At 38.7% G+C, this 25043-nt stretch overlaps 1 protein-coding gene across 1 annotated transcript in view; it reads right to left on the bottom strand.

Moving 5' to 3' along the window:
• Positions 1–1018: 1018 nt before the first annotated feature.
• LOC142107444 (IgGFc-binding protein-like) overlaps positions 1019–25043 on the bottom strand; it is a 45306-nt gene continuing 21281 nt past the window's right edge. Inside the window, exons 6-21 of the mRNA XM_075190879.1 lie at positions 23923–24521; positions 23008–23575; positions 22264–22859; positions 20079–20658; positions 19039–19238; positions 18117–18258; positions 16846–17174; positions 12048–12624; positions 11072–11673; positions 10280–10847; positions 8825–9420; positions 8169–8742; positions 7779–7978; positions 6242–6613; positions 4740–5023; positions 1019–2589 (exon numbers count right to left, since the gene is read on the bottom strand). Of these exons, the coding sequence (XP_075046980.1) occupies positions 2568–2589; positions 4740–5023; positions 6242–6613; positions 7779–7978; positions 8169–8742; positions 8825–9420; positions 10280–10847; positions 11072–11673; positions 12048–12624; positions 16846–17174; positions 18117–18258; positions 19039–19238; positions 20079–20658; positions 22264–22859; positions 23008–23575; positions 23923–24521 (6809 nt within the window). The 3' untranslated portion in view covers positions 1019–2567. The remainder of the gene's footprint in view (positions 2590–4739; positions 5024–6241; positions 6614–7778; positions 7979–8168; positions 8743–8824; positions 9421–10279; positions 10848–11071; positions 11674–12047; positions 12625–16845; positions 17175–18116; positions 18259–19038; positions 19239–20078; positions 20659–22263; positions 22860–23007; positions 23576–23922; positions 24522–25043) is intronic.

Below are 25043 nucleotides of genomic sequence, written 5' to 3'. Positions count from 1 at the left end.
AGAGCCTTATTAAGGCCTCATTTGGCCCTAGACAAGATACTGATTTAGGGCCCATTCACTCTTTTGTCTAACCCCCCCCCCACTCACACACACACATATAACAGATTAGAGTAACCTGGCCACTCCATTCCACTGGGCCATAGGCAGGAGTCTAGGTTGCCTAATGGATAACCCTGTTCTGGGTATACTGTTTGGCTCATTGGATATAATATCACCAATCTTTGGCTATGTATCGGTGTTGCAACATAGTTCCATTGAAATATGGATATCCATCTGTATACAGTCATGACTGTACACAGATGGATATCCATATTTCAATGGAACTATGTTGCAACATCGTTACCAGTGGAAGGAGATTAAATGACAAGTACGGGTGACCACCGCTTACGACCCCATGACCTCAACATGCATACCATCACAGGATTGAACCACAACTTTTCCAAGCTAAGATCCCACAAGTGGATATTTTTTATAGTGGCTGATATATCCTATTATCGGGACTGTCTATGTTCCTGAAACATGAGATTTGGGAGTTGCTGTTAATATATATTTTTTCCTTTGAATACAGTGAAATTGTCCTCTGAAATCAGTCTAAAATAGATTATATTGATAGTTGGGCATAGCAAATTAAGTAAGACATTCGAGAACATGTTTTAACACCGATTCCTAGAGCTGTTATGTCGAGACTGTGTATAGCTTATGTCAACTAATGTTTTTAAGAGTAAGAAGTGATTTTACCATTTTGTTTGCATAAATAAACTATTGTAGACTTCTTGAATCAGTTCCAGTATTATTGTAATTCTGCCATCTGTGTTACACATTTAAATGTATTTTATATTGGTGGTCTGTTGTGTGCTGTTCTTCTAATCTGTTTCTTTCATGTTTTTGATATGATAAGAGGCAAACCGGAGCCAGAGACTACTTTTGAATTTTTGTTTTTAATTATAATTATTATTAAGTAATACACCAACAACCTATATTTTTGTATACACTGAAAGAAGAAAAATTCTGAAGTGGATGGTTTTAACAATGTTTTATTAAATCAAGTAAGCAGAATTAGCATTCTATTTTAAATTTAGTTGCACATCTATATTTAACATACAGTCACAGTACATGGAGCAAATATAACTCCAATCCTCCTATAAGAACAGCTTTTACCTACTAGATACTCTGTCCTATTAGGATTGCGAGTAGAGCATAGACCTTTTTCATTGCTGCACTGTACTTGGCAGTTGTAGGCATCAGACTTTCAGTAGCAGCATTACGTTCATAAAGAGAAAAAATTCCTTAAACTACAAAAAGTGCAAGGTTCTTTATCTAGAGAATATTCCCTTCTTTGTATGTTTTTGGTGGTACCGCCAGCAAACTGTTCTATTGCAAACAAGCACATCAGTTAGTGAGATCTCTGAATTATGTGATAGATAATGACATTGCCAGAAAGGTTACCTTGCAGTCAGGCTATTATGTTAACACATAAGCCATCGTACCCCTGCAGTCTCTGCTGTTTCCATCTATCTGACCCCCTTGACTCCCTGCTAAAATGTGACATGAGGCTCAATATAGCAGTTGTCATTACCTCCCTAGTAAAGGTAAGCCTGCCACCAAATCTGCAATTTTCAAGAGCAGTGACATAGAGAGCAATTTAGCCTATGAAATGCCCCCTTTACCTAGGCTGCATGTGTCAGCTTGCACAATTGCTACCCCCAGTAAGATGAAGAGGGAGAGTATCGTAAGTGTGCTTCCAATTTACTAAGCTCTTTTGTGACTGCAAAGATGCCTGAAAGAGACAGCGAGTAAAAATGTGCAAAATGGGGATCAGTCTCGGCCAATATTCACGTGTGAATATTGTCCTCATATAGTCCTCACTGGAGAGTTATACAGCACTCTGGTGATAATTCAATTAGCCGCATTACTGCCGAAATAAACGTGGCCTGTGCACTATTACCGTTACTGCGGTAATAGTGCGCATTATTACTGTTACTACGGTAATTTCTAATGTTGATTTCTGCTTGCGGTTCCCTGAGTCTGGGTTAAAATTACTGTATTAACGGTAATAGAGCACTTTATTTTCGGCAGTAATGCGGCCAATTGAATTCCCCCCTCTGTGCTGGCTTGCTGGCAAAAACTCTTGGATATGACAGATCAGCTCTGTGCAAACAACTGTATTGTACAGAGCAGTTCTGTGCCATCTCTAACAGCTCTAGATGGATAATATAAAAACCTTGGTTAAAAACAAAGTAAAAAGACAAATAGAAGCAAATTAAATTGCAGAATGGCATTCATAAAACCATGAAATAAAAACATTTTCAGCTGAAAAAATTATATAAAAACAGAAAGTCTGCTGGACATTGAAACTTTTCTCCATGAACAAAACTTAATCTAAACATCTTTCAATTCTGATGTATGAATATTTGGTGGTACATAGACATGTGCAATGTATCTAATATAGGAAAGGCAACAATTTTCATTAAGTACAGAGATCGCTCTGTATACTGTCATATACATAACTCCATATCTTCAAAGGGTCAATATTTGCTATTTCTTCGGATCAACGGAGCTCCTTTTGCTTATTCGACAACTTCATTTTGGCTGCAACAAGTAATACAAAAAGACAAAATTAGGCCAATCATTGAACGCGAAGCATTGTAAATATTTTAAAGAAACCAATTACCAAAAAAGTCTAAAATTAAATTGTTACTAAAATTCAGAAATGATAATACGGTCAAGATTAAGACCTGACATTGAAAGTGATTCTTTCAAGGACTCCTAGACCTCTGGACCACTACTTTCACCCTATTCCCAGGACCATATTAAGAAAAAAAAAAAGAATTTAAGAAGGGGTCTTGTGAGATACACCAAGACCTCAGATGCAAAGTTTGCTTATGAAAACTATGGCCAAATAACATTTAGCCCCACCTGACTAATAAAACACATAGTCATTTGGGTTTAATTCCAAATTATGAATAGGCTATCTTGATAAAGGATCTGTACCTATACATAGGCACCCGAGGGGGGATTTCCTAGTGCCTGGAAACCCCCCTCCAAGCCTGGGGCACTGTATAATTGAGGTGGCTGGACCCTGCCCCCGCTTCACACGGCTCTGCTTGAAAAGGGAGAGCTGCGTGCACCTAACAGTAGTGCACTCAGCATTGCCCATGTATATTATGGGGATAGGAAGAGTTGGACAGCAGCTAAGCACTGTCTAAAACTATAGCCACGCCCCCATGCATGCTGGTCACGCCCACTGGCGGCGTAGTGTGGAAACCCCCTTCTGCAAATCCTGCGTTTGCCCCTGCTATAGGGGGGAAATCAATTGTCCGCGTTACTCTTGAAAATAACGCAGCCTGCGTACTATAACTGATCATACGGTCATTTAAATCCGGATTTCTGCTCTCGGCTTCCTGAGCAAAAATCAGCATTAAAATTACCGTACTCACGAAAATATTGTGCCCTATTACCTTAGCGACAGTGCGCAGACCACGTTACTTTCGACAGTAACGCGTCCAATTGATTTCCCCCCTTAGAATCCAAAACAATTGCGGTGATATAATTCCATTATTTCTGGATATGTGGATATCGCCTACATTATAGTACAAATATTTAAACTACTACCGGTAATTTTGTCTAGTTCACAGGGGTTTGACCAGACTTGCACTTGCATCAGAAACAAAATGGAATAATAATTCTATTTTTATGTTCATTATGTTATGTTAATTTCGTTCATGGTGGGAAAGGAAATCAAAATTAAAAACGTGTGAACGATGTGTGATCCCAGACGAGTGTCTCTTTGGCCCCAGCCAAGGTTGGTTCGTCCATTCCAATGTAAGATCTAACATTTCATCTCTTTATGCATGAATTTGATTGTTTTGCTTCTAGGCATGTGGCCACTATAAGAGTGCCTATTGTATTCATGGAGGTGCAGAACCGGAGGTAGGGGCGGCTACAATATTCTATAACTAATCAGAGCACTCGAAATGTCAGCAGCAGCACAGAGTATCTCAGCTCAGTCGACTTCTGCTCCCGGGCAAATCAAAACAACTAAAAGTTACTTAAAGCTGAGTAGTGACGGGTATATGAAGACTGTGGTGCGAAATTATGCTCTGTATAAAGTGTGTCCATTTATCGAACCTGTTTTTTATATGTGTGTGTGTGTGTGTCTGCGTGTGTCTGTGTGTGTCTGTTAATTGACATCTTAACATCAGTGTCGGAGAGTCCTTTTGCCGGCATGGCAAAATTTGCCAGCCCCCCAATCTTTAAGTATCGAATTTTCACACTTGTGTAATAATCAACGGAAATGTGACATTTTATACAGAGATCCTGTTACTAATACTAATGCCTGAAAATCATCCTAGCTTTATGTTCACAGTGACAGTGTTTGCGCAAGGAAAAAAAAAACAGTTCTAACACTTACAAAAAGAAACTTAGTATCACATTAATTTGCGGAGCTCATTGAGAAGCTCAGATCAGCCTAGTTTAATGGTAGCAAGGTGCCATGAAGGAATTCGAATTTAAAACAATATAAATTGGGCCTGATTTAAATTCTCAAAGTGGTCTGTATCATTGGTTAGTCCGGTTCCATCACTTTTGGGTGAGATTGTCAATACAAAAAGTAATGAACAGGGCATGAATATGCAGGATTATAGGGGGTAGGAAAATTTAAATTTAGTTAAAGGAAAATGCTAGTTAACAGTTAGTGGATTGATTTAATATTTTAAGTAAAAAATAAAGGGTTTACTTACCAACTGTCAAGGTCGCGAGCTTTCCAGGATATTATGAGCTGCACGATGTTAGGGACTGTCTTCCCTTCAGGAGATCTGAGGTCATCAGAAATGTCTTCATTAGCATTTCCACAGGCTCCACAAACAGCCTTAGACAGCCCTTCGGAAACACTCAGTCTAAGACTTCCACCATTACTTAGCTCAATCTTCAAGTCTGTGCCAACTTGGATGAAAACAGAGCTACCCGTGGCGCTGGCTGAAACAATTCCAGAAACAGCGGGGAGACGGTCCAAGCGCCCGTTCACCTATAATGTTCCAAACAATGAGCGTGAATTCATTTTTCCATCCATACATTAAAATGCAGATTTTCACATATGCCTAACTTTGGCCAACAATCTGTTCTTATTAACGTCATATTGTAAATGACGAGAGGCTGCAGAGGAAAATGTCTCCTGAGGTAGTTGGAGACGGGTTGATCTATCCACTAAGCGTTGAGTGTATTTGCACTTCCTCCTTTTACATTGGGTAAGAATACTGGTGTAAGTGACGATTGATAGTGATGACGGTTGTGTATACAGCTAGTACATGTGTTTGCAATCAGGAGCAACTGTAACAATGCATTTTGTGTGCAGCAGACATTAATAACAGCCTGAAAAAAGTATTTCATTGAAAAAAAATAGAAAAAGAAATCAAAAATATTAAATATCATTAATAACTAAATTATTAACAGTGATGGTAATTGCATATATATTTTTCTCTGCGTTCTGTTGGGACTTTAGATTCCACATATGTATTGCATAGGCAAACCAAGGGGGGGGGGGGGGTTCCTAGTGCCTGGAAACCCCCCTCCAAGCCTGGGGCACTGTGTAATTGAGGTGGGTGGACCCTGCTCCTGCTTCACACAGCTCTGCTTGAAAAAGGAGAGCTGTGTGCACCTAACAGTAGTGCACGCAGCATTGGATATGTATATTATGGGGATAGGAAGAGTTGGAGAGCAGCCAAGCACTGTCTAAAATTATAGCCACACCCCCAATCATGTTGGTCACGCCCACTGGCGGCGTGGTGTGGAAACTCTCCTCTACATATCCTGCGTTTGCCCCTGTATTGGACGTATCCTAGAGTGTATTGTGTCTGTCAAAGCAGAGCGCACCTAGACCCGTATTCTTCATATCCGCATGTCGTTGAATATGGACGTGCGTTTTAAAAAGAACACAATTTACGCAAATTTTTGCGTGCCTTAAGGGATCAGGATGTGTTCAAAGTAGCTGTAAAGAAGGTGCAATTTTTTATCTTTCCTACACCATGTCAATCAACATTGGATGCATTCATGAACTTCCCTGACCCAGGCACCAATATGTTTTCTATCTTTTGCATCCTTGAAAAATGCTAGGAAACCTATACAGCAATGTTAAACTGTGAGTGAAATCACGGTCTAACATGATGGTATGATATATGTTTACTTAAATATTCTTTTGATTAAACATTTTAGCAAGTGCTGTGTTTTCACAATACATGTAACTTACCCAGATCTCCTTGTCCTTGGAGATGGTAACTAGGGAGCTACGAGTGAAGATATGGAGCCTGGAAACTGATGGTACTCCTTTTCCACAGCTCTGGATGTCAGCAATAACTCTGAACCATCCGGCCGCATCAACGTTACACAGAGATGAAACCTCTACAGGACCGTTTCCGATAGGCCCTCCAGTGAGGCCATCAAAGGTGACCAGTTTTTGTGGGCTTACAGAACATTCGCTCTCCACCTTGTAGCAACCTCGCACACCGTTTATCAGATCACATCGCTCCTTGGAACTACATGAAACGGCTGTACAGCTCACTCCTCCGGCTTGGCACCTGCATTGAAGGCCACAGTCTGCAGTGACAAAGGACTCACCATCCTAAAAAGAAAAGAAAATAAAAAAATATTATAAATGTAATCAACTAAAAACTCACATTAAAATTGACTTGGAAGAAAATAAAACATTCTTCACTGGACATAAATCAGTTGTAATTAGACAGTTAAACCCATTATGAGCTGTAGATTGTACAGCTTTATGTCTATCTCTACTATGTTCTTGGGTGCCTCAACAAAATCCTGGAGCCATTTTAAACACAATATGCAGACACATCCCCCAATTAAAAAAAACGAATATCTCTTTAACCCTCCAAACGTTTTTGGAGGGTTACAGTCTAAATTTCCTAATACACACAGACAGACTAGGGTTAATTTCCATAGCAGCCAATTAACCTACTAACATATTTTTCCTCTTATTAATGTACTACATCAACGGATTTTGCAGATAATATAAAGGTTGTTTTCAGGCTCTATTACACCATACTAGTGTTTATTTTTCTGGACTATTGACCCAATTTAGAGTTAAATGCCCTGCTAGTGTATAAGAAATGACATGCCTGCACAATTGCATTTCTAGGTCTGTATTTTGAGTTGCAATTTTCTTCTCCAAAACTTGCACTTGGTTTAGGTAGATGAAAAGTTTACATCTTGTAGCTGATATATTTAAAAATCCATGTAACTCCCCGATCAACCTCTTAAAGTGCAAGTAGGCTGAAGTGCAAGACATAAAAGTCTAAATATGGATTCGAGTTGTGCGCAGTACATTAATCTTTACGTCACATGCACCACTTATTTGCAACTCTAAATCAGAGCCAATGCCTCTTTAGACCCCAATCACAATCTTTTTTTCCGATAGTCCTTATAGTCATTATTTTAAAATATGAATGCAGTATACTTTCAAAAAATCTAGGCCGTGGTACAGTTTAGTGAATTGCAGTTGTCTGAGTTAAATATTACATTCATTTGTGCATGAATCTTTTGATGTGAATATTATAGGTCTATGGATAAGGTTGGATAAAGTTAACGAAAAAAATTAAGATCGGTATAGATTAAAATTAGATTATTCTCCCTTCCGTTCTCTTCCATGATAAGCATTAGAAAAGTACTGTAGGTTAAATATTTTATATGGTCTAAAAAATGCAAACAGCAGAATAATAAGTAGAAAAGCAACAAAACAAAATAAATCACCACATTAGCGTCATACGTACACTCAAGTATCGTCCATTAAATACACATCCGCATTTGTTCATGGTGACGCATTTATCTCCATCTGACACAAAGCCATTGTCACACTCACAACCTTCAAAGCACCGGTCTGAACATCTTGTTGGCTCTGTGATTCCAGAACAAGTTTGTTCACAGGTTTTGGTGCAAGGCTCATAATGGCTGTTCACTGGGCAGGTCATAGCTAAGAAGGAAAGAAAATAATTTTAGGGCATTGGTCCTGTAATTGTTAGCTCAAAAACAATTTCCGAGACCTGACATGAATAGAACACATATAAGTTAATAGACTAACTAGTACTTGGAACTAACTCTAACTCTCATTCTATTCCATTCTACCTTTGACTTCAATCAAAAAATGTTTGTGTTGTACTTACGACAGAATTTAGTTGTTCTCCAAGAGCTTATAGTAACACCAATGGTATTACAAGCAGCTACATAGGCCTGGATGGCCTTGCACAGAAGTGCATCTTTATCTGCCACAGCACAAGAGTCATAGGCGCAGTGGTTGAAATACGCAGTTGGGCTGATCTTGGAATGGCACTCGCTAAATGGCCCAGATGGGTTGGTGATCATGCCACAAGAGGTTGTAGCCTTAAACGGTTGAAGCTTGGTGTCATCACACACTGGACATTCTCCACCATCACAGCCGTCCTTGCACTTAGAATCGTCAATGCTCACTTTCCAGGCTGCTCCAAACTCATTCACATTTTTGACAACATCTTTGCTGGGAAGCTGGAATTCATCTTTGCTATCACCGTTGAAGTTGCCACAGAGACCACCTATCTTGCCACTGTATGAACCAGGAATACTAACGAGCACATAGTAAATAGTGTCATACAATATCTTCATTCCAAAATCTGTCTGTAAGACAACATTGCTCCCCTCTCGATTTATCATGATATTGTTATCTCCTAGGGTCAACGGCAAGTTGTTGTACTCTCCATTAACCTATGAAAAAATTGTAAACCAATAAATTAATCTGATAATTAAATACTAACAGTAACCTTGTAAACGAGAAGTTGATACTAACCTTGACTTTTGATCTCACTTCTCTTTCAATGGCCACCGTGTAACCATATACAGATACCACCACAAGTCTGGTCACAGCAACGTTCAGATTTCCATACTTTTCATTCTCAACAACCACAGAGAACTTCACCAGGCGAGGATCATTGACCACAACCTTTGCTAAAGTGTACGTGCAAGTACCTTGGAAGTCAAATTTGAGGCCATCAAAGGAGATATAGTGTGGATCTCCAGCAGCCTCACATCTGCCACATGTTTTCGATTGACATCCCCAAGCACCATTGACCAGTTTACATTCTTCCCCAGCACTGCAAGTTTCTGATTGACACTTCACGGTGCCATCAGCCCCACACTGACACTTCTCACTGCATTGACCCTTAGGATAGAAGACTTCGTTCATCTGGTAATATTTATCCTGATAGACACAGCCACACTGGGCAATGGGAACACATTTGTCACCACTCATAATAAACCCATTGTTACAGGAGCAAGTTTCTTTGCAAGGAGAGTCACAGCCAGTCGGTGAGGACAACCCGTGGCAGGTGACTGGACAGGCATTTCCACACAATTCATAATGACTGTTTAACGGGCAGGATAGACCTAGGAAAAGTGTAAAAGTCAATATTAGCACTTTTAGTGAATGTGCATCAAAAATCGTGCAAAAGTCGTTCCATATATACATATTTATATATATATATATATATATATATATTTTTTAAACTCATTTTACAAATATGGTGGCATCCAGCACAATTGTTAAAGAATGTTTGTGTGTATGTATTTGTGAATGTGATGAACACAATATTGTAGGATTCAACAGTAGAATACAATATTGGCAGTCTTTACATCCAAGGGGTATACTTATTATCAAAGTGTGATATCAGATAGCTGATTCTTACATTATCATAACTATAAATGAAACATATAAACCTTCCATAGTGTATTTTACCAATCCTTAATTAGATCACACACACTAATTACGTTAAAAAGGCCTGTGGGAAGTCTTTGGTCAGGTCAGAACTAAGATTTTCCCCACTCATCAGGAATCAGGCAGGTTCGTGTTCTGAGCTAAAGAATAAGTTTAGTAATAGTTGCAATTCTCTTTGATCATTTCACAATTCTTCAGTTATAGAGTTTTGCTTTAAGAGACATTTGTAATAAAGTTGTATGTTGGGTCATACCCACTCGTTAGGACGTATCCTCATCTCCCGTTGAAAGATAACTTAATTGAAAATTTAAATGTATCTCTCCCTCCAATGAAATATGGTGCAAAGTTACTCCTTTTTTGTCTTACTTTCCTTAATGGGTCAGGCCTTAGGTCTTAGAACAGTTTGACAAAGAGTCACTTGTCGGATACTAATGTTGACATATCCTACCAAAATACAAACTTCTATTTCTTAACTCCAGGGCTAATGCAACAATACAACGTTAGCGACAGATCTTTAGACACAGTACTTACTGCAGAAAGATGCTGATCTCCATTCCTGAATTGTTACACCAGCAGCCTGACAGGCAGTCACATAGAGACCTAGAGCACTACAGTATGACGATGGATGTCCCTTGTATTGGCATGCATCGAAAATACAATCATTGAAGAAAGGCGTCGGGTCAACAACTGAAAGACACTGGCTGAATGGCCCTCTGGACTTGGTGATAAGCCCACAGTAGTTCTCATTCTTGTACTCTTGCTTTTGCGCTTCAGAACATAGAGGACAGTTGCTCGTACACTCTGGTGTGCAACCAGCAACCTCACCAACTTTCCAGCTGGTACCAAACTGAGCGACGTTTCCCGCTGCTCCGCCACTCCTCATATTGAAGTCATCATTGGGATTCTTGTTATTGTTGCCACACAAGCCACCAACAGCATTGGTGTAAGTGCTTGGTATAGTCACTGCCACATTCATGTTCCAATCATAAGATACAGTGATGTCAAAGTCTGTTTTTATAATGCCTAGGTTTCCGCTGATGTATGCGGCAACTTTGTTAGTTTGGTAGTAGAATGGCAGTGATGTGACAACTCCATCAACCTGAAAATAGAACAATGTGATATATCAGTAGTCTATTTTCTAGCCTGGCTTTTCCCAACCCACGAACAAGCCCTAGTGATGTCAGAAAGGATACAGCTGCTGGACTAGGTGTGTGGTTTAATTGAAAAGGGACCTTGTCAGCATGATCTATGTGTTTATCACCAAATCAATATACAATGTAAACACACCCATTACACAAATGTCTAAATTGACTTCATACATACCAAAATACGACGAGGGTAGTCCAAGCTTAGAGTTAAAACCATACTATAGACTTCCAAAGTAACCACTTTGGTGTAGGATACAGCTTTGTTCCCACCACGGTTGTTGTTTTGGACTTTGACAGTAAAACTGGTCAGGGATGAATCGCTGGAGGTTACGCCAACCAGCTGGTATATGCAGGTTCCCATGAAGTCAAATCGCTTGTTGTCAAAAGTTGTGTAGTGAGGATCTCCGGAACCTGTGCAAGTGGAATAGCTGAGGGGTTGACACCCACGTACTCCATTAGTTACCATGCACCTTTCACTTGATTTACAGCTGCTAGGATTGCAGACCACCATGCCAACACTTGGATCGCACTTGCAGAGTACGCGGCAGTTGTCATCGGACCAGAACTCCTGGTTAGGTTGGTAGTAGGCACCATTGTAAGTGCAACCGCAGCTTGAAGCTTGAACACATTTGTCTACACTAAGAACATAACCATCATTGCACTGGCAGGTCTCGGTGCAGTCATCAGTGCACCGGGTTGGAGCAGTACGATCAGTACAAGTGGCTGGACAGGCATTCCCACAGAATTCATAATGACTGTTTGCAGCACACGGCATTGCTGAAATTAAAATAAAAGTTACACCATGTTAAAATTATATTCTTCTAATTCCAAAAAAATCTCAATTTTCTTGGACCCATTCACCTTAGTACAGTTAATTGGGTCTTACACTTGTAGTTTCCAGCTTGTTAACAAATAGACAGGTTTAGCATTGTTGGTTCTGTTTAGTTACATGATTAGCAAGGTTAAAAAAGGACAAAGTTCCTTCAAGTTCAACCTCTTTTAAATATTAGTTCCGTTGATTTTTATTCTATTTTTATTTTCAAATTCCTTAATTAAGCATATGAAGAATGACAATTTAAATTTACATATCCTGGCGTGAAAGTTTGGAATCATTACATTTGTTTTCCATAAAAAATAAGTTCACCACTTACTGCATCCAGAAGGTGTTCTCCAATCATATATTTTAACACCCTGTTTTCGGCAGGTGTTGGCATAGACATTGAGAGCCTGGCACAGGAATTGGTTAGATCCACCATTTATGCAGACATCATATAAGCAGTTATCGAAAAATGTGTCTGGGTTAATTTTCGAGTGACACTCTCTAAATGGCCCATCTTTGACTTTGCTGATGAGACCACATTTCTTTTCGTCTCCGTACAGGCTCTTCTTGCTGTCATCACAAGTTGGACAGTTGTTTCCAGGGCAGAAATCGAAGCAGAAAGGATCTCTGTCATTGACTTTCCAACCCTTGGCCCAGTCTATGATGGAAGTGACTGCTTTATTTTCTGAGGTGATCATCTCGTCTCTGATATTTTCGTTAAAGTTACCACAGAGACCACCAGTAAGGCCATAGTAGCTGCTACTGAGAGTGACTACAAGATACCAATTATAGTCATAGGTCACCTGAAGACCAAAATTGGTACCTACTACGGCATTGGCTCCACTGATACTTGCCGAGATCTTTCCATCTAACAATGTCACTGGAAGGTTGGTGATTACATCATTTACCTGTTGAGGGAGAAATGGTTAGATGAACATGTCAGTTTGAAAACAACATACCACTTAATTTAATATCTTTCACATGCATTACAGAATTCAACATATGGACCATGGATACCAAAGTACTTTGATAGAAACCAAGTGTATGTGGCTGAGATAGACATTAAACATGGGACTCTCTTTGGAAAACTAGGGCGCATTCTGTAGAAAACATAAACCATGGTCATCTCATGTTATAACTGGATGTGGTTTAATGCTGTACTTTGGATTATCAGGTTATTTTTCCATGAGAGGTCAATGGATTAGATGGCTCAAGATAACCTTAGATTATAAATGTATTTTGTGTGAAATAACTAAGGCTCCAAATGTATTCGTTCAAGAGTTCAGATCACTAAAAAACAATTTGCCCCAATCGTTCTATTTTAGCAAACAAATTCACAAATCTTTTATTAATGGTTAACACAAAGTAATTTAAAAGTATATTTAAGATATTATAGTTGGTTGTTTATAACTAGAGATGGGCGGGTCCGGTTCTCCGAGAACCGAACCCACCCGAACTTTGGGTATCCGAGTACCGAGCTGAGCAGCTCGGTACTCTCCCGCCCATTCCGAATCCAAATCGAGGCCGAACGTCATTGTGACGTCGTCGGATCTCGGGACTCGGTTCTCGCGATACTTCAACTTTATAAATACACGCCTCCACAGCAATCCATCGCCATTTGACAGAGGGAGAGAGCAGGGTGTAGTCATAGGCTAATTAGAGCAGGGACAGAGAATACCATATTGTTCTTGCAATTGCTCTAACCAAAATCACTAGTGCAGAGAGGAGGATAGAGGTTTATTATTTTTTCTTCATATTTGGCACTCCCCAGCGCTTTTGGGGTGTCCCCCATAATTGTGCATTAATATTTCTGGCTGTCAAAAGTCATATCTGTCAGCAGTATCTACTAAATAATTTGTAGCACACCTCAGTGTTTTTGGGGTGTCCTCCCTAATTGTGCATTAATATTTCTGGCTGTCAAAAGTCATATCTGTCAGCAGTATCTACTCAATAATTTTTAGCACTCCTCAGTGTTTTTGGGGTGTCCTCCCTAATTGTGCATTAATATTTCTGGCTGTCAAAAGTCATATCTGTCAGCAGTATCTACTCAATAATTTTTAGCACTCCTCAGTGTTTTTGGGGTGTCCTCCCTAATTGTGCATTAATATTTCTGGCTGTCAAAAGTCATATCTGTCAGCAGTATCTACTAAATAATTTGTAGCACACCTCAGTGTTTTTGGGGTGTCCTCCCTAATTGTGCATTAATATTTCTGGCTGTCAAAAGTCATATCTGTCAGCAGTATCTACTCAATAATTTTTAGCACTCCTCAGTGTTTTTGGGGTGTCCTCCCTAATTGTGCATTAATATTTCTGGCTGTCAAAAGTCATATCTGTCAGCAGTATCTACTCAATAATTTTTAGCACTCCTCAGTGTTTTTGGGGTGTCCTCCCTAATTGTGCATTAATATTTCTGGCTGTCAAAAGTCATATCTGTCAGCAGTATCTACTCAATAATTTTTAGCACTCCTCAGTGTTTTTGGGGTGTCCTCCCTAATTGTGCATTAATATTTCTGGCTGTCAAAAGTCATATCTGTCAGCAGTATCTACTCAATAATTTTTAGCACTCCTCAGTGTTTTTGGGGTGTCCTCCCTAATTGTGCATTAATATTTCTGGCTGTCAAAAGTCATATCTGTCAGCAGTATCTACTAAATAATTTGTAGCACACCTCAGTGTTTTTGGGGTGTCCTCCCTAATTGTGCATTAATATTTCTGGCTGTCAAAAGTCATATCTGTCAGCAGTATCTACTCAATAATTTTTAGCACTCCTCAGTGTTTTTGGGGTGTCCTCCCTAATTGTGCATTAATATTTCTGGCTGTCAAAAGTCATATCTGTCAGCAGTATCTACTAAATAATTTGTAGCACACCTCAGTGTTTTTGGGGTGTCCTCCCTAATTGTGCATTAATATTTCTGGCTGTCAAAAGTCATATCTGTCAGCAGTATCTACTCAATAATTTTTAGCACTCCTCAGTGTTTTTGGGGTGTCCTCCCTAATTGTGCATTAATATTTCTGGCTGTCAAAAGTCATAACTGTCAGCAGAATCTACTAAATAATTTTTAGCACTCCCCAGTGGTTTGCGCTCAGAATGGATTCAAAGCAGTCCACATATGATCTTAATGAGCAACCAGGTTCTGTCACCAGTCCTGATGTTAGTGTCCCCAGTACGTCATCTGGCCAAGGCGATGTCAAACAACAGAGTGTTTTCAAATTAGTGCAAAAAACAAAAACCAAAAAAAAATTTACTGTATTGAAGCGAAAAAGAAGTGTAACTGAGCAAAAGTTAAGTGACGATAAAAAAAAAATTGCAAGCATGCCATTCTACACACGCAGTGGCAAAGAGAGAATGAAGCCTTCACCTTTGGCTATTAGTGGCAGATCCCAAAAAGTTACCCAGCCTACAATTGGTGCACAACTACTGTTACGCGTCAAAGCCGAGCTGCAAGATAACAGTGAGGCATTACAGGAGAATATTTGCTCTGATTCACAAATGACAACAATCCCTGTGGAGAGTCCATCCAACAGTGGGATGTCTAATCGTGAGCATTCTGCTGATGTGTGCCTTAATAGCCCGAGTGTAGCCGGTGATACCCAAATTGAGGATGCCACTTTGGAATTAGAAGAGGATGAGGGGGAGATTTGTGTAGGCGACGAGGGCGCTAATGAGGATGTTGATGATTATGATGCAGACAGATACCAAATTGCCTTTCTCAATTTCTATTTATATTCTAGATTATATAACGGCTGAATAGTTTTCTATTTTACTCCTAGTGGAGAGAGGATCTGATACAGACAGATACCAAACTGACTTTGTCCATTTCAATTTATATTGTACTGTATATAACGGCTGAATTTATTAGTATTTTATACAAGTGGAGGGGGGCCTAGAGAGACAGAAACCAAACTGGCTTTCTCCATGTCAATTAATATTGTACAGTCTATAATGGCTGAATTTTTTGGTATTTTATACAAGTGGAGGGGGGCCTAGAGAGACAGAAACCAAACTGGCTTTCTCCATGTCAATTAATATTGTACAGTTTATAATGGCTGAATTTTTTGGTATTTTATACAAGTGGAGGGGGGCCTTGAGAGACAGAAACCAAACTGGCTTTTTCCATTTCTTTACATATTTAACTATAAGTGTAGGGTGTAATATACATTCAAAGACGATGGCTGCATTGCCAATATGCATAGATGGAGAGGAAGACAATCTGTTTTGTGTGTAGAATAGGCCTACCAACGAAGCATTAAACTGTTTTTTTGGATGATTTATTACCTCAACAATTAGATTACTTGTCTCTAAAACAGTTGGAGCACTAAATTGGGTTAATTTAGGCCCAAAAACATGGATTTTCCAAAAAAATAGCAAAACAAAACCAAACAAAACCAAAACCAAAACCAAAACACGCAATGGCGGTTTTGCAAAACCAAAACCAAAACCAAAACACGACGGTAATCCAGATCCAAAACCGAATCCAAAACCAAAACACGGGGGTCAGTGACCATCTCTATTTATAACATACATTTTTAATGTCTGTTATTTTTTTTACTTTCTTTTATAAGACATGTTGTTCAAAAATAACATTTTAAAATACTATTTTGTTCTAATTTATGACTTTGTGTTTTCAGCGTGACAGTCAGGTGACATTCTCACATTTTCCTGTAGACTATTTTTCTTGTATGAAATGCCAAATTAAAAACAAAAAGACATCCATGATAGATTGACAATAAAAATCAAGATTAATGTTTTAAATATGATGTGTCTTTAAAAATCATAGGACTTTACCATTTAAGTTATTCTAAAAAGTAACTAGTTTTTTATAAGTATTTTAACTCATTATTCTTGAATTTAAGATTATGATAATATTACCGCCCCCCTCCCTCATCAAACTTAGTTTTTCCAAGAGTTATTTTAGCAAAGGGGTGGTGCAAGGCGCTAATATAGAGATGTTAAGACTTTCTTTACACTTAAGGACATACTAAATATGAAGATAATCAGTGTAAAACATAAAATATAATCAGATTTTTTTTCAGAAGAATTATATGGTTACTTTATTTAAAAAATATATATTTACAGCATTAAAAAAAAATATTTTGGTTATAGTTCTCTGTTATTACTGGTAAAACTTACCCGAACTTTGCCAAATTCGCCCTTCATAATGGTGACCTTATATCCGTACATATAGATGTTGACAGTTCGGACATATGACACTGCCTGTGTTCCTCTGTTGTCGTTTTTCTCTTCAATTGTAAACGGAACCAATCCATCATCCCCACCGCCGTATTTTGATAGGACATATGTGCAGGTTCCCTGGAAGTCGTAGTTGTAGCCATCGAAAGTATGATAATGAGGGTCACCCCATCCCCAACAGGTGCCCGAGTAATTTGGAACGCAGACTGGATTTCCATTTTGCACCTTGCAAGTTTCCTTGACCCTACATTTTATCGACTTGCACGGATCTGAAATTATATCATTGCATTTAAAAATGACATTTAAGTGAATGATTAGGCACCATTCAACAATTCTGGTTCATTAATAAAATGAATGAAAGGGACCTCATTGAAATATACAGTATTTGTTGCAACGATTACAAAGTTTCTTAAAATTCTGGTACTATATGATATATGTTTCATGCAGAAGCTTTTGTGAAGCAGGAGAATGTAGAGGAATGATGTACGAAATGCATTGCTGCAAATGTCTAAATTAGTTATCTCTACTTCGTTGATTGGTTTAATAGTGATTCAAGTATTCAAATATTTCTCTTTTAGAATGTATGCTACTTATGTTCAAATGTTTATAGCAGTTCATATAAGGAATTAAAAGGACACCTTTTAAGATGCCTCCTTAGTTAGCAAAATGGCTATTATCCAAACGGGTAATTGAGTAACAATATTTTATAGAATGCAGTATCTTCTTATAACCTTTAGGTGTCATCAGAGAGCTGTGTTCTAAACTAAAGCCATTCATTGGCAGAAATAAGTCATGTGGCATCTACAGACCAACATAAAGTCCAAAACAATGAAGCTTGACTTAAAACAATAAGAATTATACAAGACATATGGAATGTACTTTTTTTTAATATTTTTGTTGAATTGAATCGTTTGAAATTTAGCCAACACATTGAAAAATATTTTTTAGGATAGCTTCCCCATGGCTGCTAGTGGTTGGGAAAGGCTTGTCTTTAAAAGATGAGTTCAGGTAGGTTTTAACCTGGACAAAAAAGTATAGCATTTGATCATGTTAGGACTAGAATGAGAAGACTTTGGCATGAGTTGGCCAGCTTAAGATATATTACAATATGTGTAACTAACATTCCATAAATATATATATATATATATATATATATATATATATTTTTATATATATATATATATATATAATATAATATATTAAAATATTACCTTTATTAAAACATCCAACGACACCATCTTTAATCTGACAATTTTCATCCGCTGCACAGCCAGTATCCTGACAGAAGAGTCCACCCACCGGGCTACATGCGCAGGATTGCTTACAGTCGCTGGATAGTACTACTTCATTAGGCTGTTGGAGTTAAACATTTTCAACCATTAAATATCGATAGTTACAAATGCATAAAAAAATCTAATATTAATGTTGTATAAAATGTCTGCAAAAAAACATATATTTTTAAAAACTTTTTTTGGGCATAGTATTGGAGAAATACTATATATTAAGAAGATATAAAGAACATGCGCTGTTTACTACCATTATAAAATATGTATAGAATTCAACTACCAAGATAAATATTTGTCTAATTATGGTTATGCATTGTGGTCATTTAATATAGCAATTTCTGTGCTTTTTTCTTCTGGTGAGACTTGCGGCCAAGTTTGAGAACTGGTGATTTTGATTACACAAGACCTAGATTAAGAGCACAGTGGCTAGCATTGCAGCCTCACATCCCTGGGGCCATGGGTTGGATTCTGACCCGAGCTGGGTGGAGTTTGCATGTACTCCCTGTGTTTGCGTAAGTTGTGTGCAGTAGGGAGTTTAGATTGCAAGCTCACTTGGGGCAGGGAGTTATGTGAATGATTAAATACTCTCTGTGAGCACTGTATAATATGTAGGTGCTATCAGGGACAGGCTGGGCTGGGGGACTGGAGGTCATTTGCCCCCCGGGGTGGGCCTATAGTGGGCTGCCTTGGGATGGGTCACTAGGCCACCTGCATTTTTTCCCTTCAAATGTTCCTAATAGGCTGCTAAGTCGAGTCTCACCCTCCGCCCCTCGGGTTAACATTTGCCAGTCAGCCCTTGGGCGTTATATAAATTACTGGTAATAAATAAAAGTACGATTACACCCACCTGATAGTATTTTCCATCTTCAAAGCAGCCACAGTTGCTCATTGATACACAACCCTTTCCATCAAAGAAGAAGCCATCATCACACTCGCAGCCCTCAGAACAGGTTTCGGGGCATTTGGCTGGATCGGTGATACCAGCGCAAGTTGAAGAACAGACATCGGCACAAACCTTGTATTTGCTATTGGCTGGGCAGGTCATTGCTAATTTGAGAAAACAAAATAAAACCTTAAAATACGGGAGAAGGGGAATAATTTGCATAATTTTCTTAGAAGGATAGAGTTATTCATAAACAGCGTTGCATTTACTTGGATGATCAGTTTCTCACTGGATGATGCCAGTTTATTATGAAATCCAGCTCTGATTTCGAACCAGTGGCTTGATCAGTAAATTCAATGTAATTAATAATTGTAGTACATTGTAATGTGCTAGTAACAGTAAGTTATACAACAAAAAGGTTATTTTTCCTTTATTTTTTCATAATGCATTATGCAATAAATAAAGTGTTATTTTATATAAACTGGATGCCTTGTAGCTACAGTATGATGGCTAATACATACAATATTTAACATTATATACCGGAAAGCCTAATTAATTAATCTGATGTTCTATAATCCACTGAAGCCAGTTAGACATTTGATTGAGTTAGTTTAGCATACTAAACAATACTTAGATAACATGTAGATCTCCAGTTGTTGTGGTATGAGTCCAAATTATTATTATTATTATTATTATTGTAGATTTATAAAGTGCCACAGTGTCCAAAAGACTTGTATTCTGGAATTGTTAATTCTGCAACAGTTAGGGATCCTCTGATTACCTTCCTATGCACTAGAGTGATCACAGCCAATGTCTGATTGGTCGATCTCGGTTATATCATCTTTGACATATTTGTAATACTTTGGCATTAATCCCATTTGCTAAATTATGTAAGAACATGTAACATGCATTGTATGTTGGTGTATATTGTATGTTTTTTATGTTTGCCTCTTTACTATACATTCATAAAGCCCAGAAATCATGCAGCTAAAAAAAAGACTTACGGCAAAATGCGTCAGTTCGCCATGGCTGTATGGTGACACCGGCTGCTTGGCATGCGGCAACATAGCTATGAATGCTATTGCAGAGAATGGTTCCATCGCCATTAGAAGCACACAGGTCGTAGACACAGTTGTTGAAATAGGTATCAGGGTTAATGGTGGTGTAGCAAGCACTCAGAGGACCTCCTGCCTTCTTTAGGATTCCGCAATAGTTATCTGTCTTGAAGATTTCCTTTTTCTTGTCATCACACGATGGACAGGCATTGCCACTACCGCCACACCCACTACCGCAACTGACGCCGGCAACGTCAACCTTCCAAGAGGTTCCAAATGCGGTAGCGTCTGTCGTCACCCTCTTGTCGGGCAGTTGGAAATCATCATTCCTGTTGCCATTGTAATTGCCACACAGACCACCCAGTTGTTCTTTGTAGTTTCCTGGAACGGTCACTATCACATGGTAGACCAGATCATAATTGACCTGAACACCGAAGTCGGTGTCAATGATGACTCTCACGCCATGCTGGTAAGCTCGGATCTTGCCATCTTCCAGGTTCACTGGGAGGTTACTGTAGACTCCATTAATCTGTGTAAAATAATAAATTGTTAATATACATTATTTGGCTATATAATATTTGAACATTTACTTACATTGACGGTTTTCAAAATATCATCTCTTTAACTAAAAAATGCTGTCCGCATTATTAACTATTCCTTTGTCTTAACTGGTCTTAAATAAGACCAATTAAAGCTTTTTGTTAACATATTGTTCTACTTTAACAGCAACCAGTAAACTTTGGAAGACTCAACAGCTTTGGCAAGCAACGATTTAGCAACTATAAGGCTATTGGTATATGTGCATTACAGGGCACAAATTCTACTAAAACTCCAGGGGGTAAATTTATCAAGCTGAGGGTTTGAAAAGTGGAGATGTTGCCTATACCAACCAATCAGTTTCTAGTTATCATTTATGTATTACATTCTACAAATTGACAGCTAGAATCTTATTGGTTGCTAGAGTCAACATCTCCACTTTTTCAAACCCGCAGCTTAATAAATTTACCCCCAGAATTCTTTCAATATCCATTTTCCTTATACAACTTCAATCTCAATCAGGAGATTGTAAAGGCTAAACCTATATTAATGACAATGAGTATACAACCTATCAATTTACTAGGAACCGTTGACATAACTGAAGCAATTTGAAGTACTTTAGACAATGGACTAGATTTACTAAACGGCGGTTTGATGAGACTGACAGTTTTCGGCCAATCCGCCAGTAAAACGGCTGAAAACCACAGTTTCAGGAAGCACCACTTTACCAATCACCATCCCGATTTTTAACATGATCAAAATACAAACAGTCAGATTTACTAAGCTGCTTTTCGACAAACCCCAGGGAGAGCCGCTAGAATAAGAGCCAGAAAAAAGAGTTGGTTGTGAGAGGCAAGATTGCTCAGTCATTATTTATTGATTAAAGTTGCAAAATTAATTTATACTTAACTTATGGGTGCAAATGTTATTTCTCATTACATTAAGGTGACAATATTATTGTATTATAATATGGGAAAATATGAATAAATTCTTATAATAACTGGCCAATACTATCTGATTGCTCATGGGGACATCATTATTTATAATGCACACTTGTGACGCTACATAGTGTACTCTAAAAAAACACAATAATATTGCCCTCTTAATATAATGAAAAATAAAATGTGCCAATCAATTAATCAATAAATAATGATTGCCCCCATAATGAATGATGCCTCCTCTAATGTTCTGAATGGCAAGATAGCGCAAGCATGTTTAAGCCATCAAGCCAATCAGAAGCAGGTATAAAAAAACTGTCTTTTCTCTGGCGGTTATGCTCAAGCCGCCGGTGGTTTTCACTAAATAGCCATTTTACATCGAAGCCGCAAAACGCCCATTAGTAAATGCGGTGGTTTGAGCCCTAAACTTAAAATGTGCGTCGGCTTAAAACCGCCACACAACACGATTTTTAAAAAATCTACCCCCAATGTGTTCTTAGAAAAGAGGATAAAACAAATTCTAGATTACGGAATTTTTGGAATATTTGAATAGTCAACATCTATTACAACAATTAAAAAACTCATGAAGAAAATTTACATTTGCCCAGAGAGCTTGACCTCTATTATTATTGGATAAAACATTAAACAGTATGGTTTACCTTAATCCGACCTTTGACATTAGATTGAAGGATTAAGTTGTATCCATAGACTTCAAAAGACACCAGCTTAGTGACAGCAACCTGCCCATTGCCCCATTTTTCATTTTCCACATTGACGGAAAAGGGCACCAAATTTGCTTTGTTTGTGATGGTCTTGGTGAGGGTGTAGGTGCAGGTACCTTGAAAATCGAAAGCCAGACCGTCAAATGACATGTAGTGAGGGTCACCTGCAGCGGAGCACTGAGCAGAACCTATTGGTTGACATTTCTGGATTCCATCTATAACTTTACACTCTTCATTGGATCCACAAGTGAAAGCCTTACACTCAACCACCCCACTAGCTGTGCATACGCACTGCTGGCTGCAGAGCCCATTGGGGAAAAATACTTCACCAGACTTGTAATATTTATTGTTGTAGCTGCATCCACACTTGGAAATGGGGACGCAGTCTCCCCCACTGAGAATAAAACCGTCATCGCAATCGCATCCCTCAGAACATATAGGGTTGCATCCAAGTGGTGGTGACAGAGACAGGCATGTCGGAGCACAGCCAGATGTACATGTTTCATAGTGACTGTTCTTTGGACAAACTGGACCTGAGGATGAAAAACATCACCAATATTAGCCTTCCATATTTATCATAAAGCCATGTTATAATTATAAATTGCACATTTTTTTTAAAGAAAATTGTTTTAATTTTAATGTATGTGCCAACATTTTGGAAACAATGGGAGTTATACTTACTGCAGAACTTGGCAGATCTCCATGGGTATATGGTGACACCGGCTGCTTGGCATAACGTTGCATAGCTAGTTATGATTTTGCAAAGAACATCTTGTCTGCCATCGTAGAGGCAAGCATCATACACGCAGCTCTTGAAGTGCCCTGTTGGGTCTATCGTGGCGTGGCACTCACGGAAAGGTCCACTCCTGTCTTTTACTATTCCACATCCTTCATTGTTGTTATTATGACGAAGTTCTAGTTCCGCTAACTTGGAACACTGCGCCTTGTCATCTTCGTAACAACCAGGTACATTTTGCACCTTCCAACTGTTTCCAAAGGCGGTTGGCTTGGTGGTTAACTGGTTGTTTTTCATTAATAAATCATTGCTCTTATCACCATCAAAGTTACCACAAAGACCACACACAGCTCCAGCATAGCTACCTGGAACTGTGACAGCAATAGCACTTTCCCAATTGTAAGACACGCGGAAACCAAAGCTTGTCTGGACTATGGCATTGTTTCCCTCCTTGTAGATAGACAACTTGCCATTTTCAACTATGAAGGGGAGGTTTGTTAAGATACCATTCAGCTGTGAGCAAAAGAACAAGCAAACATTAATCAGTATTGTGAAAGATTGGGTAAACCATATTCATTTCTCATTTGTGGGTGCAATACTAAAACATGGACTATACGTTGAATCATATACAGTGGTCCAAGTGGACATTTAGAAGTGGCGGTATGATAATTTAGAAGTGGCGGTATGAAAAAGTAATGGCAACAAAAGTAAATGGAATTTGATAGATTTATAGCTAAGGCATTAGGCGAAGTGGCGGTATGGCATACCACCGTATGCACCCCCACTTTGACCACTGATTACATGTACAGCATAAATTGTTGTGCACAGATATTTGAAAATTAATAACATTAAAAACTTACCAAAATCCTATTCTTGTACTGCCTGTTGATGACAACATCAAAATTACAGATCTTGACTTGTACTGCGGAGACGTAAGACACTACTTTGCTGCCTCTGTTATCATTCTGGACATTGACCTGGAAGTCCACCAGATCATCTGACTTTTTGCAAAGTCCAGCAAACTGGTAGATGCACGTACCCTGGAAGTCATATCTCACTCCGTCAAAAGTGATGTAATGGGGATCTCCTGAGGCCGAGCAAGTGCCGTAAGATACAGGATAACAATCCTGGATGCCATTCACAACTGAACATTTCTCTGAAGACTTACACTTGGTGGATTTGCATTCAACTTTCCTGGTGGTAGGATTGCAAGTGCACTGCTTCTCACACTTATTATCGCCCCAGAACTTTTCATTGGCAGCGTACAATTGCCCTTGGTAGATGCATCCACAGTTGGCCTTGGGTATACATTTCCCTTCATCTAGCACATATCCATCCTTACACTGACAGGACTCCACACATGATTCGGAGCATACAGATGGTGTTGCATCATCATTACAGGTGAGTGGACATGCTTGAGAACATAACTTGTACTGGCTGTTGTCGGGGCATTGCATTGCTGTGAACAAAACACACACATGAGCAAATCATACCTAAAATATCATTCGTTTGACATCAACCTGCATGCCTCATGGTTTATTTACTAGATACTTATTCCAGACCTGAAGATATAGCAAAAGTATCACTTACTGTTTTTCAGTGAGAGTGTCAATCTATACACTTATGTAACCTATGCTTCACAAAACAAGTGATATGGGTCAAAGCTTTTGATAAACCTGTGTTTGTGTAGGTTTCCTCTCACAGTCCAAAAACATACTAGTAGGTTAGTTGGCTTCTGACAAAAGGGACCCTACTCTGTGTATATCTGCCTATGTGTGTGTTAGGGAACTTAGAATCTAAGCTCCAAACAGGCAAGGACTGGTGTGAAATATTGCATAGTCTCCGTACAGCGGCAAATATTCTAAGGATCAAAGTACACATGGTTTCTTACGGTATACTTGGCTTTTGCTATTAAAATTTAAATTGATTGGTGGGAAACAATTGTTATGTTATAATAGTTAAGTGCGTCACGCATTTAAAG

This window comes from Mixophyes fleayi, chromosome 11 (assembly GCF_038048845.1).
Source record: "Mixophyes fleayi isolate aMixFle1 chromosome 11, aMixFle1.hap1, whole genome shotgun sequence".
Classification (NCBI taxonomy): Eukaryota; Metazoa; Chordata; class Amphibia; order Anura; family Limnodynastidae; genus Mixophyes; species Mixophyes fleayi.
Note: the sequence above shows the minus strand (reverse complement) of the source record. Positions and strands in the feature narration are given on the sequence as shown.